The 15472-nt window shown below is 40.0% G+C and overlaps 1 protein-coding gene across 1 annotated transcript in view; it reads left to right on the plus strand.

Annotated features, from left to right (window-relative positions):
- PCNT (pericentrin) overlaps nt 1–15472 on the plus strand; it is a gene marked incomplete in the record, with an annotated part of 2997294 nt that overhangs the window by 824405 nt on the left and 2157417 nt on the right. Inside the window, 1 exon segment of the mRNA XM_044060288.1 lies at nt 8671–8912. Coding sequence (XP_043916223.1) covers nt 8671–8912 — 242 coding nt within the window.

Genomic DNA, 15472 nt, shown 5'->3' on the forward strand with positions numbered 1-15472 from the left:
CTTATATCCACAAAGGAGGTAATTCCACTGAACTTGCCAACTTCAGGGCTATAGCGTTTCTGTTCCCACTATCCAGTTTACTTGAAAAATATGTACACTAACAGTTCCTGCACTACCTTATCTAAGAGCATTTGCTTACCCCTACACAACTTGGCTTTTACCGAGAACACAGTACCTTTACTTCCCTCATATCCTTCAACACTAACTCTCCAGCCAGAGACTATAATATACTGGTCTCATGTCTATTCCTCTGTCTAACGCAGTCAGTACAGTCTCCCACCCACTTTTACTGGCCAACCTCTCTGACCTGAATCTATCTACATCATCTGTTTCTTGGTTTGCAAGTTACCTTAATGACAGACTTCAGTTTGTCAAATGGATCTCTTCTCTCACCCCTGCACTTCCAGTCAAGCAGGGAGTAACTCAAGGATCTTTACTTGGTCCTTTACTCCAACATTTTTACCAGTAATCTGTATAGGTCTTGTCCTCACTCAACACTATTCCAGTATGCAGATGACTCTACAGTCATCAAAATTGCTGATACCCTCTCTGAACTCAACACTACTACCCCAAAATCCTTTGTATCTATTGAAAGTTGACTCTCTAATAACCAGTTAATCCTAAATTCTGAAAAGACTAAAATATTGCTCTTTCTGTCTAAAACGGTTAAAACTGTTAATCATCTTAAGTCTCCCATCTCAATTTCATCACTAAATAATACCCCTATTGCAGTTGAGTCTCACACCAAGCTGTTGGGAGTCATAATTGACCAGCTCAAATTTGACATGCACGTTCTAAACTGCATCAAGAAGACCCACCAGAAACGTGGACTCCTGTATAGAAATAAAAATTTTCTAACTAGCAAAGCCAAAAATCTCCCTATCTCATGCTTACCTTTTCCCAACCCTTTTCTATGGCTCACAAGTTTTCACTAACCTACAGATCTCTCTCTTAACTAAACTTGAAACTACCTACAGTAAAATTCCCACATTTGCTGTTAATCAAACCTACAATTCTCATCTCTCTCTTTCTGTCTCTCAAAAGTCTAAACTGGCCTGAATTTCCCCACCAACTTCTCTGTCAACTTCATATCATTCATTCCACCCTCTACCCCCACCCTCCTCCTGTCCAGATATCTCCTTGATTGTCTCCCTTTACACACCCCTTCTAGGTCTTTCCAAAGCAAAGACCAAAAACTACTTCAGATATACAAGCCTAAAAGCAGTATCGGGCAAACTCTTTACAGTTACTCTCCTGCCCTATCCTTTCCAGAAGTGTTAAGCATCCGCATCAATTTAAAATTGCTACCAAAAACTTCCTTATAAGCACCTGGACTTTCCACTGTAAGCACCCACCCTGAACTTTCCTTCTTCCCCTCACTTGCTCTGCCTAACTACCTCATCCCTTTTACCACTTTTGTGCTCTTGTATGCACCGGTATTCCTATCCCACCTCTATTGTTCCACTGTGAGACCCACAGGTAAACACCTCTATGTAATCTTCTTAACAGTCTACTCTTATTCTTATAAACAAAATAGTTCAGTACGTTACCCATGATTCAGCTGTTTTTTAGCTTGTGGCATGAGATATCCTAGATTTTACTGATATTAGAATGTATACAAGTTGCATGCTTTTTTTCTTTCACCATCGTATAACCTATACTCTCACTGAATCTCTTTTCTGCATTGTACTGTTTGTTTAGACTTTTTTTTGTTGTAGTTCTTCTTGCATACGAAAATCGGTGAATCACCAAACGTATATCTCATCAGTCCACCAAATGCAATATTACAGTTCCTCTTAATAAGCTGTTTAAGTTGAGAGGAACGTATGTGTAACAGCCAAAGCCTTTTTACCTGTTTGCATTCCACCTTTTTCTAACTGAGTATGCCTTAAAACATTGTGTCACCTTTCATCTTTAAAACTGGTTGTTGCTTATTCCCCCATTCCATGTAACTTTTTCATTAATAGTATTTAAAGATACAGTTGTGTAATCTCTCTAAAATTAAATCCTTTAAAAAAGCCATGTCAATTGCAATTTTTTTTGTCCCTGGATGTTAACCGTTATACCCTCACCATCTTAGGCTTTTTCTGGAATAAGGGGTGATAATTGATAAAGTGTAGATTACTGAAAGTCTGCTTTCTGTGTGTATGTGACTCAAGACTTAATGTTTTTCGAATTTCTAGTCACCATATTGTTCAGCTTATCTTCCATGCATTATATTACAAAGTAAACTGTAAAACCTCTATGGTACTATTAAAAAAGTTAACAAAATGTACTAAGTGATTACTATGTGCCAAGCACGTATGAAAAATATCAGCGGTAAGATGCACCCAAAATTATAAATACTGCTTGAAGTTGGAATTAAAATTCTGCTCCCAGTACCAAAGTGTAGCAGTTGCAAAAACTGGTACTTCCCATTGCCATATCAGCCATCTGTAATATTCACAGTCAAAGTAAAAATTGTTATGTAACTGTGTCCATTTATAATAATGTAATATCCGTTTGTATTTTCATGATTGGTCTGTAGGCCTTGTGTTTTGTAAAACTTGTTTTTCTGATTCATTATAAGCCCAGACTTTGCTCTAGGCTGCTTTCTGCACAGCTGTCATTAGCAGTACCCTTGTGTAGACACAAAGGGTATCAAGTTAAAATTTCCCTTACATTAACTCTCTCTGCAAGAGTTGCATGCAGAGTAGCATCACCTTCTTGGAGAGCTGCAGTTCACTTAAAGTATAGCACCCATTCTTCATCCATGTGCTGTCATTCCAATCTAGTTAAATGTCCCCACTTCTCTCCCTCGTGAAACCATAGGCACTTTTCCTGCTATCTCTTTGGCCAGCTTGGTGGACATTGGCATCCTGAGGCAATTTAACAATTGTCTTGTATACCAACTTAATCCTGAAACAAACACACTATGTGAGAGATGTAGTTACACTATGAAAATTGAGACATGACTGTCACATACTGACTTATATCAAGTGACAAAGAAGGTTGTCAGCACATGAACATTATTTCGGTTTTGACATATAAACTCACATATGAGGAGATAACTTACTAAAACCTCAGAGTCTTCTCATACACTGCCTCAGAAACCACATGCAAACAAAACCAAAGTCAACACCAACCACTACACATAAAACTACAAATCACAGTGTCTCCACAACTAAGCTCCTAAGGTGAAACACCACACATTCAAACATCTTGGTCAAAGGAGAGTCCATTGAGAGACACATGGACTGCCCCCTTACCAGGGTGAATAAAGAAAGGGTTCACCAGGTTATGCAGACACTCAGTCACTCCACCACTAGTACCAGTATGACTCCACCATAGTCCATATGGGTGTAAATGACCTCAGGCATACCTCCCTGGGCTATATTATTTAGTTTACATTTGTTAACCAGGGGTGTCTGAGCTGAAAAGGCCCCTTTTCAGCAGAGGCCTGGGGAGAAAAGCTCCACATAGAAAAATTACAGATACATTTAGACATGGTCAGTATACTCACAAATTACAAAAGACATGTTTTTATAGTGGTATGCAGCACATCAGCAGTTAGTGGAGAGAACAAACAAAAAAATATTAATTTAAAAATAAAGGTACTTAATAGATTTGTGGTGTAGAGTTGAAATTTGGAACATAGGTAGAATACATGCATAGTACACAGGTACAGTACATACATTGTAGATTAGCCAGTGTTTGTGAGAATAGTTTTAAGTCTTAATCAAGTACTCTAGGTTTAGTATGTGTACCATATCCGCTTTCACTAGCCTGGGGAGCAATCATGGCACTGCCAACTTTGCGTGAGATGTTGCCTGATGAGGTCTTTAAAGGAGGCTTTGGATGATGTGTTTTGAATGCTAGTGGGGACAGAGTTCCATTTTTTAGCCACTGAACTACTATGTAGTGCATCTCCAAAGCTGTTGTAGCTGTTGGTGACTTCTAGTAGTAGTTTGCTCGATGATCTAAGAGGCCTTTTGGCTGAGTGATGTACTAGCTTTTTGAGGGCCGTACACTTATTGGGGAGATAATCGATAGAATGACAGAGGCAGAGCTGATTGTAGGGTAGGAGGTAGGGCAGTTCAAGCCAGTGGAGCTGTCTCAAAGCAGTACAGTGATGAGTTCTATATGAGCAATTTGCAGCAAAGCGGGCAATTCTGTGTTATAGCAGGCTTCCATTTTGCTTAGTTCAGTTTTGTTGAGATTAGTCAGAATGGGAGATGCATAGAGTAGGGTGGATAGAAGGTGGGAGTGAGCAATGGCTGATCTTGTGTTGTTGGTAAGAAATGGTTTGATATGGTAGAGTGATCCCAGTTTGGCATGTACTTTTTAATAGTTAAGTTGAAGTTATATGAAGAGAAACATGAAGGAACTCTATGAATAAGTGTCACAGGCTGATATGAAACTCACATTGAGCAGCATTCTACCCTCACCAAGTATGATACCACAGTACAAACAGAAAATTATTGACTTCTAGAAATGGTTTAGCTGCTGGAGTCATTGCAAGAGGGTCCAGTATTTGTCAGCCTAGGGCACCATGATCGACCGACCACACTGCTTTGTAAGAGATGGTCTGCATCTGTCACTGCTATGCTTCCAAATACTGTCCAAGGCTTTAGCCTCTGCCATAGTGCTTTTTTAGGCAGTGCCAAACCAACAGACCTGCCAGTCTAACAAAGTCTTTTAATGCCACGCTGAGGGTACTGCAGCTCAGTGCTAGGAGTCTTAACAAGATACTGCACTCCTTGGAAGCAGCTCTTGCCCTGGAGAATGCTGATGTCTGTGCAGTTAGAGATGTGGTTCAAGGTTGCTGAAAGCACCCCAGCAGTGCAAGGCTGCAATGCCTATCATGCATTCAGACCACCCACTGAAAAGGAAAAAAACAAGAGGAGTAGGCATTTCAATTTGGGTCTATATTAAATAAGCGAACACGTAAAAAAACGAATGCTGATTTATCGACCCTCTTTAAGCGAAAGCTGAACATCCCGAACACTCAGAACAGCAATTTTTTTTACTAGAGAAAAAAAATCTCTGGGCCGTTTGCAGGACTTTGCCATTTCCTCCACTGTGGTGCAATCTCGGAGTTGGTATATTTAAGTAGGGGGGGTGTACGGTGCAACCCCCCCCACTTTATTTACTGTTTTGAAGTTTTTTTGTGGAACAGCGCCCCCCCCCCCCGGGAAAAAAACACTGTTCTGAGTGTTCAGGATTTTAAGCTTTCGGTTAAAGAGGGTCAATAAATCAGCGTTTGCTTTTTTAAGCATTCACTGATTTAACATAGACCCCTTCAGTTTATATAAAAAAAACAACCACACCTCTAGATTGGTCAAGCAGGATGATTCGCTTGAGCTGCTCTGTGTCCAGCTGACCACAGGCAAAATCCCCCACCATATCATTGTTAGCTATAGGTCCCCAACCTTGAAAACCATGCTATATACCTGCAGTTAATAGAATCATGTACCATTCAGCCCAACACACTATTCATGGGTGATTTTTAACTCCCTCTCCATCCCTCCATAAATGTACGTGGCCACTAACATGCAAGCTAAGATATTCCTTGACCTTTTCAATGTAAATGCTCTGGTACAGCAGGACTGCACTCTACTAGGGGTTCAAATGTCTTTGATACAGTACTCCCAAACATGAGGGAGCATTGCACTCTCTCCAGTGTTATGCCCTCATTGGTAAGATTGGATCATAAGTCTGTCTCTTTGAGACATATGTAATGGTAGAACACCCATCAAACTCTAAACCCTGAAGAATTTTTCCAAGACAAATTACCTTCTATTAAGTGATAGCATAGGTAATTTTAAAGCTCCCCTTAACCCCAAAAATAAGGTGGCTTATGCAAAAGTATACACATATGCCCTGGACAACCATTTAAACAGCTACATAGAAACAGCACTACCTGACTGCACTAAATCCAGTTCTAGCCAGAAAAAGAAGTTAGCATGGTGGACCCATGGCATAAATAGACTAAACAACAGAAGGAAGAAATTCCTGTTTAAAAGTAAGTGGGAGGGTACACCTCCAGAGAAAAAAATTCTTCAGTCTCAACAGGCAAATCAGGGAACTAATCAAGTTTTCAAAATCAAAAAACAAGACTAAACTAGCATCCCAAGCAAAGGATAACCACAAAGCATTTTTAGTTATGTCCAAAATCTTAAGGGAAACGTGCAGTGTGCTGATCTGACTGTAGATTGTACTATCAGCCAGAAGAGATAGCAAACCTGCAGGCTGCCAACGTCATTTCAGATTTCACCTCCACGCCACCTCCAATCACTCCCAACGAAATACCCCTTACCATTCCTTTGCCTGTTATCCCAAAAGAACAGGTCATCACTGCACTCTCTAAAGCTAGAAATGCTAGAAGCACAACATCAGTGGGCCCTGACGTAATTCCATGGTGCCTATTAAATAGCTTGAAGCATGACCAAGCAGACCCACTTGCATCTTTACTTAACCACTGTCTTCAGACAGGCTTTGTCCCAGTAGAGTGGAGGACAGCAACAGTTATCCCTCTGCAAAAGGGGGGAGGACCATCAACTAACCTAGGAAACAACTAATCCTATAAGTCTGACTAGCCTCATATGTAAGTTGTGGCAAGGATAATTATGGCCCTAATTAACAGCAACATAGGAAATCTCCAGACTCTATTCCCAACCCAGTTTGGCTTCATCAAGGGCAAGTACTGCCTACTAAATCTGGTGGATTTTTTTGAGAAGGTCTCCAAGGCTGTGAATGAGGGTAAGATGGTGCATACCGCCTACCCTGACCTGGTCAAGGCATTTGGTTACAGAGCCTTTATAAGCCTAGCCGTGTTAATCCCAAGTATCCCCAGTTATTCTTTTTGAGTAGTCCGCAGAACTAATTTATGAACGGAGCGGATCCCTGATCAACACCAGCTATCCCTGTCCATGAGGGACATGGGTGTCACCCCAGGGGTAAATTTGCGCTCTCCCATCCAATTATCTATGTTGCATTTGAATAGGGTCAGTGAGGAACTCTGTTTTACATGAATAGGAAGTCTATTCCAAAGAAGCAGATGTTTCTGGGAGACATATCTGCCTCTCCAGCATGTTCTGTTAATGTTGCAAGCTAGGTTGAGATCCCTAGAGTAAGTGACTGTTGTGCCATTTGACTTGTGGATGTGCAGCATTTCCATTAGGGCTGGGTTGGAAATTGCCCTATAAGCCAAGCATAATCGCATCTCAGCAGCCTGAGAGAAAAAGTGACAGGTCTTTCAGCCTGTCCACGTAGGCCATGGTTTGGAGTCCCTGTATTTCCGTAGTGTGAAACCTGTGAAGGCTCTCTACCTGCTATAGGTGTCTGGTAATGTACATGCAAAAGGGTGCATTATAATCTATTAGTGGTCAGATGAGGGCTGGGCATAAACCTCTACGTCACCAGACTGATAGTCAAATGGCTCATGGATAGGACACATGTTAGAGTGAGGGAAATCACATCCAGCAAGAGTCTGCTCACTAGTATAGTACCACATTGTGCTGGGCCTCCTGTTTTGGCTTAACTTCTCAGAGCCAAGGCAAATGTGGATGGCCATTGGCTGACCAAGTTTGTTGATTGCAATTTGGGGGCAATCATTAACTCCCCAATGTTGATATCCTACACAAAGGTTTGACACAGACTAATGATTGGTGTCAGAGCCATGGCCTAGCTGCTCATTCTGAAGAGGCATGTGGATAAAGTAGTCTGTCGGGTCAGCCATCACATTTCTGCTAAAGAATTTATACTCTCCCTTTTCCATCTCAGTCATCCTGTTTAGTATCTTCTGCTTTACTGAGTTCAGAGTCAGCAGATTTGGAGTAGCTTAACCTTGCCTCTTCCCACAAGGTCTGACAGCTAGGGGTAACTCCTGTTAAACTTTACAGTTACTAGCTTTGCACTAGAGAACACCTGCATCCCTACTAGAATTTTTTTTCCAGAACTGCATAAACGTCACTTTGTACTTGATTTTCTGAACCCAAATTCTTTATTTACCATGAAAAAATGAAGTCTTTGATGCCACAATTTCAGAAAATGTGTTGTCTGTGAAAATTGGTATTCCATCCACGTACATCTCTTTCCCAGCTGCCATAATTGCTGCAATGCCTGTTACTTTTTATACCATGAAACAGTTCAAGCATTTCCATAGCTTGCAATACTTATTTCTGAAAAACCTAGTAGCAAATCATAAGCTGTTTGAGTTTCCACGGACTTCTTAGTAAATTCAGTCTATAGGCTATCTTAGTTTTAAATCTACAGCTTCTAGAATGCCAGGCAGTTTCAACTTTGCCCCTTTATCTCTAGCCTGCAGTGAAATCAAGGCCATAGTTGTGCCAGCTGTTAGTGTTGTCGCTCACAGCAAGAGGTTCTTTCGTTCAGTTCATATCTAAACTGACCAAGTTTCTCAGATATTTGTTGCTAACAGTATACCCGAGTGATGAGTTTTTACGTAAAACTTGAATTGTGGGAAGAATGTGTGTGATAATGGTTCGCAACGTCATTTTTGAAGGAATCTTTGGTTATTTGGAAGTGATCCATTTGTTGTTCCTAGAATGACTGTTGATTAAATAAATTTACTGTACAAGTTTTCAAGTTTAACTATTTTCTGATACTTTTATTTGTCATTTAATTATTTACCTGATCTATAATAATGAGTGGTTTGTTCTTGTGCAGATATTACTAGGCTGCGGTTACATAGTGCACAGGATGCTGCTCGGCAGGTGGAGGCTGAGACTGCAGAGAGGCTACGCATACTAGAAGAAGAATACAGTGCTAAGTTATCACTTATGGAATCCGAGAAAGAGCGTATCATGGAACTGGAAGGGCAGATTGAGCAACTGAAGACAGAACATGCAGAAGAACTGTACAGGATAACAGGGCAACACCAAGAGCAGATGCTATGTGAGATTAATAAGGTAAGTGTTAATCCAGTGTTGGGACTATACAGAAAAAAAATATCCAATATTTTGATAACTGGACAAGTGAACTGGGTCCTCAGACTCTTTAGTCTCACCCTGATCACACAGATATTACAGGTGACTGTTTACAGATAGGGGTCATTGAGTAGTATAATAGCCCCCCAAGATTCACAGTAGCAAACTCCACCCACAATCTGTCTAACTACACCTACATAGGTTACAGTCATTGTCAGTGAAACATGCCTGCAATGCCTTGTCTGTCAGTGAAGTAATTAAGAAAAGCTAGAGTGACTCTAATACTACTACTACTAATAATTGAAACAGATGGAGCTGGGGTGTTACCAGTAAAAAATTTAATGGAAAGCACCTGCAACATTTGTACAGTACTTCACTTATCATGTCATCCACCTAAAAACTGAACTTTACATGTAGTTTGGCTACATTAGTCAGAATAATTGCAAATGTATTTTATAATGTTTATATGACACGTGACAGTGATGCAGTGTAACAAAGGACTGTATGGTATACACAGTCCGTCATTGACACCACGTCCTCATTGCTTTTCAATCAATGTGGGAGCACCCAGACTTGTGCAAACAATTTTGGAGGTTGTTACTGCACAACAACCCAGATAGGTGAAGCCATAGAATGCAAGTGTAGACTGCTGACTTAATATAATGGGTTAATGCATCTACTTTCTGTCAAGGGTGCAGGGATTGAAATCTTTAGTAGTTAGCGCAAAGGATTAAAGCTCTGACTTCTTAATAAGCTACTTCCTGTTTGAAGAGTACACGGTTTGAATCTTTCTACCTACTTGTACGATCTTTAGCAAGTTACTTTAGAGAGAATGTTTTGAGGCAGTTGGGAATTTGGTCTAGGCTCTAAAGTGGTCTTCTGGATAGCATGCTGATTAACTACCTATGAACCTAAGTGAAGCTTATAAAAAGTTTAATAGAAAATATTTGTCCAACAAAACAAATATATTTACCATTATAGGGTAAAGCCTTCAGCAAACGATACATTACCTACATAATGTGACATATTCAGTAGAGGAAATGTATATACAGTAAAGTAGTAGATGAAATCGGTAAATCAAGTTGTTGTTTGTCTTTTCGGCTTTTTCCCAGTAAGGGGTTGCCACAGTGGAACTCCGGTCCGCTAATGATTGGCAGTAGATTTTTTATAGTGCTGAGTTGCCAGCCCAACCTTCAGCGAAGGCACGCCCATTCACACATGTCTTTCGGAGGCCACACGTCCACCGGGAGGGCATGCAGACTCCACACAGAAGGCATTCCCCGGACAATAGGTGAGAATCGAACGGGCAAACCTCTTGCTGTGAGGCATCAAGTAAAGTGTGTTTATTGCAGTTATGTAAATGCTACAAAATTATTCACAGTTGAACTTAAAAATATTTTTGTAAGCCAAACTGTAAGTGAGTTGGAGAGCACAGCAGACCAATAGACCACGATTCCTTGTAAAGTAAAAAGGTTTTAATCCACAGTTCCAAAGACAAACACCATGTATAAAAGTGCTGCAGCTGATGAGCGCTTTCACTCACAAAATGAGTTTCTTCAGATCAATTTGCTGCTACCCATAGTGCCCCTATAAATACATCCATCAATAAAACAAACAAGTGGCAATTAACAGTTAAAGTTGTATATTACATACTAAAACCACTATGAATCCTAAAATATAGATTACTATATAAGATACATGTTAGGAAACTTATATAGCTTATACAAAATAAGTACATACTTAAAAGCATATAAAATGTTTATATAAAATATGAACAAATATATCAGTAAGCAATCATTAGAAAGTGTGTGACTGCTGTAAAAAATATCTGAATATATTGTTTAAAACTACCTATGTTTAATGTTGATGTTCCTTCTTTTCTTGAGAGCTGGTTTTATCGGCTCTCTCATTGAGTCCAGAACCCCTATCAGCCCTTAGTCTTGTTATCCATTTACTTTCCCTATCTTCCGTGTGGTTCCTAATGTCTCCACCTCTAATACAAGGTTCAATCATTTCTAGAACTCTAAAGAGGAATCTATGTGTATCACCTAATTCTACTACATGTTTAGCTAGTGCTTTCATTGTATTCCCTTTCCTCATATGGTATGTGTGTTCACGTATCCTGTCTTTAAGTTGTCGGTTCGTTTTACCGACATAGAACGCATTGCATACCTGGCAAACTGCCAGGTACACAATATTCATACTAGTGCATGTTGCGTCCACTTGGGTCTTAAACTGTATGTGTGAGTCAGGGTGTACAAATGTTGTAGCACTGTCAATGTATGCACATTGATTACAACGTTGACATGCCTTAGTGTAATATGATTCAAATCCCTTCTTATTCTTCTTCGAATAGCACAGCAACCTTTTCAAATTTAATTTATTCTTGTACAGAAATCTTGGCTCATCTCCTACCACCTGTCTAATCTCATCATCTGTGCATAATATGGACCAATGCTTATTGAATATATCTTTTAAATCCCTATTGTCATTAGTATATGATAACGAGATTTTGACATCATTACTTACATTTCGTCCATCATTCTCTAGTGTGGGTCTGGGTCCATAATAAGGTGCTGCTCTATTCAATCTGAGTTTGTGCATATCATTAAATTGTCTCTCTATTTCATAATTACTATAACCCCTATGCTCTAATCTCTTTCAACTCATGCATCCCTATTTCAAAGCCTGTCTCAGTTGCATTAAGCCTGGAAACACGCATGCCCTGTCCTCTTATTATATTGTTAAATATATGATTGGGGTGCATGCTAGTCCTCGCTAATATAGTATTGCGATGGCATGGCTTGCGATATACTCCTGTGTTCAACAACCCATTTTCCATTTTCTCAATATATAAGTCTAGGAAATCTAATCTAAGGGTTGAATAGCACATAGTAAATACTAAATAATTTGTCAAGTTATTTATCATGCCATGAAACTCATTAAGCGAATCAACATCTCCACTTGTTTGTTTTATTGATGGATGTATTTATAGGGGCACTATGGGTAGCAGCAAATTGATCTGAAGAAACTCATTTTGTGAGTGAAAGCGCTCATCAGCTGCAGCACTTTTATACATGGTGTTTGTCTTTGGAACTGTGGATTAAAACCTTTTTACTTTACAAGGAATCGTGGTCTATTGGTCTGCTGTGCTCTCCAACTCACTTACAGTTTGGCTTACATTTTATTTTAACTACAGTTTGAGAGCACTTTTTCTACTGAGGTACACGTTGTTATTCATTAAAAATATTTTTGGTAGATGGAAGTTATGCTTCTGCTGATTAGAGGTGCAAAGTTGCAAAGTATTTAACCATAGGCGATGGTTAACATATATATATACATTTGTATTCTTCTTGTAGATGTTTTTAAATGCTTTCTGAAGAGCAGTAAGTTTTTTTTTTTCTGAAGAGTTTGTGTATGCACATTTCAGCATGGCATTAGTCCTAGACACACACAACACATGGTCTGTTCATTGGCTCAAATAGGAGATCCAGATATTTTCTTGAGTTGACTGGATGCCTTTTATTGCTTTTGAGAGTGTAGATGATCTGTCACGCATCTCTAGATATATTAGGATCAGAAAAGGAGGAGGAGACTGGGCAGTGAAGCCACATGGAACATCTCTAGGTTCAGTGGTACTTTTCTGTTTGCAATGTAGCTATTTGCGCTCAGAGTTGCCACCCTCTGATTGGCAACTGTTGTGACACTTGATTCATTGCTTTTCCGCTTTCTCCTAAAGTTTTTGTTGTGTACAATTCTCTTCCCACTTCATTTTTCTCCTGTTAGTAAAACATTTTCCTCTTTGATGTCTTTATTTACTGAGTGCAAGTTAGGTTTTCATTTTTAATTATTTCTAACTGATAGATGATAAATGCTTTGTGTGTCAATCTGTCAACTCAGGCATTGACTGTGTTTATGGATGCAAATGTCAGTTATCTTTGATTGGAAATGAACATCACCTTGAGTGTTTAGCTCTCATCTGTTTAACAGTTTTCCACCTTCACTTTGAATTTGTATGCTGCACAGTGGCTGTACAAAGGTCTTTCTGAAGGCTGAGCCTTGTTTGTTGGCCAGAACCTTTTTTTTTGAATGAAGATATGATAAATAGCTGTTAATCCTGGTCAAGCCAAAGTTGGCAGAGTCTCATCAGCGACTGTCTGAGCAGCGGATACTGCTGCCATTTAAAGCATGAATTTTAACCACCTTTGGGGATAGTCTAATACAGTACAGTTTGATGAATATTGAAAGTTCTTGTTTTGGCTAGTGTTAAACTGCTGTTGAAAACTGAACTGAATAATTAGTGCTTACTTCTTTCCTGTAGCACTTGTTTTAAAAACAATTGTGCACAATTTTATCATTGGTTGTGTTGTGGAGACTAGCATATTAGCTTAGTAGTTAAATATTTTCAGGCTTCTTTAAGAACTGCCCCATGTTATCCCCTTAGAATTTAATTCACACGGTCTCCCTCTGCATTATCACAGTAAGTTGTTGCTTAAACATGTTTTCAGGACTACGAAATTACAAACTGGGCCAGTAATGAAGTGTGTCAGTTTGTTTAGTAGTGAACACAGAACGGGGGATGGTGTGTCCTGATTCTTGTTGTATGAACATAAGAGCAACAGCTCTTCCTAAGGTTATTTTCTGGTGGATTGCTCCCAAAGTTTCTGTACTTGCTGAATTACTGCATGAAAAGTCCCATGACTTTTGATCACAACAAATAATCTATATTTGCTACCCAAAGACGTGCTAGTTTAAAAGTGAGTTTTGAAACTGATTTTTTTTAAACATTTTATTGAAACTCTCAACAAAATTTAACATAATGAATATGGTGTTGTGCAGTACTTTCAAAAATGAAAAGTTTCTACAATTAAAAATCTGTCCTTTTGTTGGCTATTTAAATAGCCATATGTGAAGCATGATTAAAGTTCTTTATTATTTCCTTTTTTTCCTTGTAGAATCTTTGCTTGTCTTAGTAATGGCAGGACAGAAAGACTGCTTTTGTGTAAAGAAAGGCTAGAGGCTGTAGCTTAGGCACGCTTGGTTTTGAAGAATGGTCAATGTCTAGGCTTAGTTGTTACTGAGGTACCTGTCAGTAGGTCTTTGAAAATCAGTGGCAGGTTTATATGTACTACATTCAAATGTTTCTAAACTGGATACGTAGGTAACAGAATCATCAGTATCATTGTTGCATGAATTCAGATGGTTGATGGGTTCCCTTGAGTTATTTGTGGTATGGTCCCCGTTATTCTCAGTAGGAGTAATATGTAAATGTTAAGTTGTCAATATCGCCTTAATTCTTGCTGGATTGGTTCAGAGCCGACCTTCGGCTCCGACTCGGCCTGTACTAAAGCTCAAGAGCTATTTATACCGGCTCGAGGCTACCCTATATCCTACAATGCTAGGCGCTAACTACCCAGATCTTGTTAGCCGCTTACAGCTGCGAGGTGCATTTATTACCGGCTCTTCAGGTTAGAAGTTATAATTCAAAAATTTTCTATCTTTTATTCCCAAAAGGACCCCTTCCAGACGTTCCACCCAGTCTAAGGGAACAAGCAGTACTAGAAATATCAAAACTGCTAACAAAAAGAGCCATCCAGCCAGTCCCAGCAGACCAACAAGGATCCAGAATCTACTCCAAGTTCTTTTTGGTACCAAAAAAGACAGGGGACTGGAGACCCATATTGGATCTCAGCAGACTAAACAGGTCTGTAAGATAAACGAAGTTCCGGATGGTCACGCTACAGTCCATTCTACCCTTTCTGGGTCAGGACGATTGGATATGCTCAGTAGACCTTCAGGATGCGTACTACCACATCAAGATGCACAGGCGCTCCAGGAGGTTTCTCCGCTTCCGGCTGGGAACCAGTCATTATCAGTTCAGAGCCCTGCCCTTTGGTCTTACTACAGCCCCCCTGAGTGTTCACCAAATGCATGGTTGCGGTTACGGCTCATCTGAGGCGTCAAGGATTCCAGGTGTTTCCATATCTAGACGACTGGTTCCTCACTGCCACCACCAGGCATCAACTTCTCCTCTCCAGAGATTACACCATTCATCCTTGCAAAGGGCTAGGTATCTCCATAAATTTCGAAAAGTCTGCCTTGTCAGTCTATTACCTTCATAGGCGCCACCTTGGACACAGTCCGGCTTTCCGCAAAACTAACCGAACAAAGAGTTCTAGATATTCGCAGGCATGTTCACATCCTTCTTCAGAACAACAAAATCCAAGCCAGGTTTGTCCTGAAGGTATTAAGTCTCATGGCGGCAGCCATTACTCTACTTCCCCTAGCTTGCTTTCATATGCGGATCCTTCAATGGATGCTTTTTTCCCCAGTGGTCCTTTCAACAACTTCCAATGTCACACAACATTTTAAATAACCCTGTCTTGCAAGAAACACCTTTCTTGGTGGATGGTCTCCCCTCAAGTCCTTCAGGTCAGACCATTTGTTCCTTCTCCCCCGGGCGCCACGGTGACAACGGATGCCTCCCTGATCGGGGGGGGGCATTTTCAGGGCAGGACGGTCCAGGGCACATGGCAACCTTT

This window comes from Protopterus annectens, chromosome 2.part0, assembly GCF_019279795.1.
Source record: "Protopterus annectens isolate FY-2018-M chromosome 2.part0, PAN1.0, whole genome shotgun sequence".
NCBI classification, from domain to species: Eukaryota; Metazoa; Chordata; order Ceratodontiformes; family Protopteridae; genus Protopterus; species Protopterus annectens.